We start from the raw sequence: 1,827 nt of genomic DNA, 5'->3' as shown, positions 1-1,827 counted from the left end.
TTTTAAATTACTACAATTCAAACTAACAAAATAGAACCAGGTCATTTTACTACAAAAACAAGGTTTATGTATACAGTATGAAACCAGCCTAAAATTGCAAGCATCAATTACATTTTCCCACTTGGACATACATACATGATACAGTATATACACTCAAAAGAAATACTGTGAGTACAGTCTGCAAGACGTTTGTTTAAGCACTGGAATGTGTCCATTTTATTCCTGTGAGGGCGCCTTGAGAAAAGGCTACAAGTCTTAGGAGGGACAAGAGAAATCTTCCAAATCCAACACAAATATGATTTTAAAGAAAGTATACAATCCTAAGTACAGCAGAAACATATCGTCACTGTTTAGGGAGCGTCGTCTTCACAGTTGGGGCAGCTTGTCGACGGGTGTGTCGAATTTGAAGTCTGAAGGGAAGAGTTCTGCAGCGCGCGGGTAGATCAGTCGGTATGACTGTCTGATCGTCACATCTGCAACACCGGCAATATCCCCGATTTCTGAGAGAGCATCAGAGACGACGTTAAACCCAACCTACGGCATTTTTCTGTAGCTTTAAAAATGCAAATCAAATGGACATTAAATTACACAAAATCCCATCCGGAGCTGGAGGGACACCACTGTTCCAACAGGGTGAATGACTGACGAGAGACACTTTTATCAGACCATTAAGACGTGATGCAGACTGTCTCAGCTTTACCCATTTGCCTTTTATTATGCTGGTGTAACAGAACAACTTTAACTTGAGGGACGTACACTTCCGCTTTTTACTCATTTTCAGTGGCCAACTCTAAGTACTATGTACTTAACCATGTACTCCACTACATTTATCTAATGGCTTTAATATTACCAACGAAGATATTGGATTCAGCACACAAGATATGTGTGGTTACACGAGCAGTGGTTTATGGGTATATAACCGAACAATAAAACAGACACCTTAAAGCCTGGATGATCTGACAGTGATTTTACTGTCTATACATGCGCTGTCGTCTCAGTTAAGTTTGAATGTTCATGGACTGCTGGGTCTGTATTTACGCCAGGTTAGGTAGTATTTTTTGCAGGTCAGAAATCTTGGCCTATGAGGACCTCTACTACCAGTATATGTAAATATAACTCATTTATACGGGAGAAAAAAAAACATTTCAGTAACATGTATGTGGTCTTGACAGCATTACCACTCACCCTTCTGTGTCTTCTTCTCTGCAGAGGCCTGGGAGGCCATGTAGATGGCTGCTGCAGCCACTGAGATGGGGCTCCTGCCGGGGACCAGGTCCAGCTCCACAGCCTTCCTGGCGATGAAGGTGGCCGCCATCTGCACCTGTTTGGGCAAGCCCAGGTTCGAGCAGAAGCGAGACATGAAGTCTCCGGTGGTGATGAGGTCAACGCTGGTCTCCAGCGCCTTCAGGATCAGCTTGAAGCACCGGCCTATTTCCTTCTTGGAGATCCGGGACACGGCGCAGATCTCTGTGGAGGTAGATGCAGTGACGTCAAAGAAATGTTTCTCTTATCAGCTATTTCTGTTTCTCTGTCGACTCTACTGGAACCGTCGCAGTAAATTAGAGAAGAGGAAGTTCACAAACTGTAATCTCTTACTTCTATAAATAGGATGTTTCCTTCTTTGAGATCATAGTAACCGGAGACAAATGGCCTTTAGTTATTGGCACATTACACACCACAGATTAAATCCCAGGAAAAGGATTTTTCAGGAAAAGAGGAGAGCAAATTTCAAATTGATGTTAATATTAGTACAACCATCATATATCCATGCATTCTTTGTTCTAGAAAAAGTTCAAGTAATTCAGCAAACAATTTCTTATCCTATGT

The 1,827-nt window shown here is 42.1% G+C and overlaps 1 protein-coding gene across 1 annotated transcript in view; it reads right to left on the bottom strand.

The window, feature by feature from the left end:
• gtf2b (general transcription factor IIB) overlaps positions 1-1,827 on the bottom strand; it is a 9,762-nt gene continuing 7,935 nt past the window's right edge. Inside the window, exons 6-7 of the mRNA XM_032532472.1 lie at positions 1,186-1,467; positions 1-500 (exon numbers count right to left, since the gene is read on the bottom strand). Coding sequence (XP_032388363.1) covers positions 367-500; positions 1,186-1,467 — 416 coding nt within the window. The 3' untranslated portion in view covers positions 1-366. The remainder of the gene's footprint in view (positions 501-1,185; positions 1,468-1,827) is intronic.

Source organism: Etheostoma spectabile, chromosome 12, assembly GCF_008692095.1.
Source record: "Etheostoma spectabile isolate EspeVRDwgs_2016 chromosome 12, UIUC_Espe_1.0, whole genome shotgun sequence".
Taxonomy (NCBI): Eukaryota; Metazoa; Chordata; class Actinopteri; order Perciformes; family Percidae; genus Etheostoma; species Etheostoma spectabile.
This window is presented reverse-complemented; position numbering and strand designations above follow the sequence as displayed.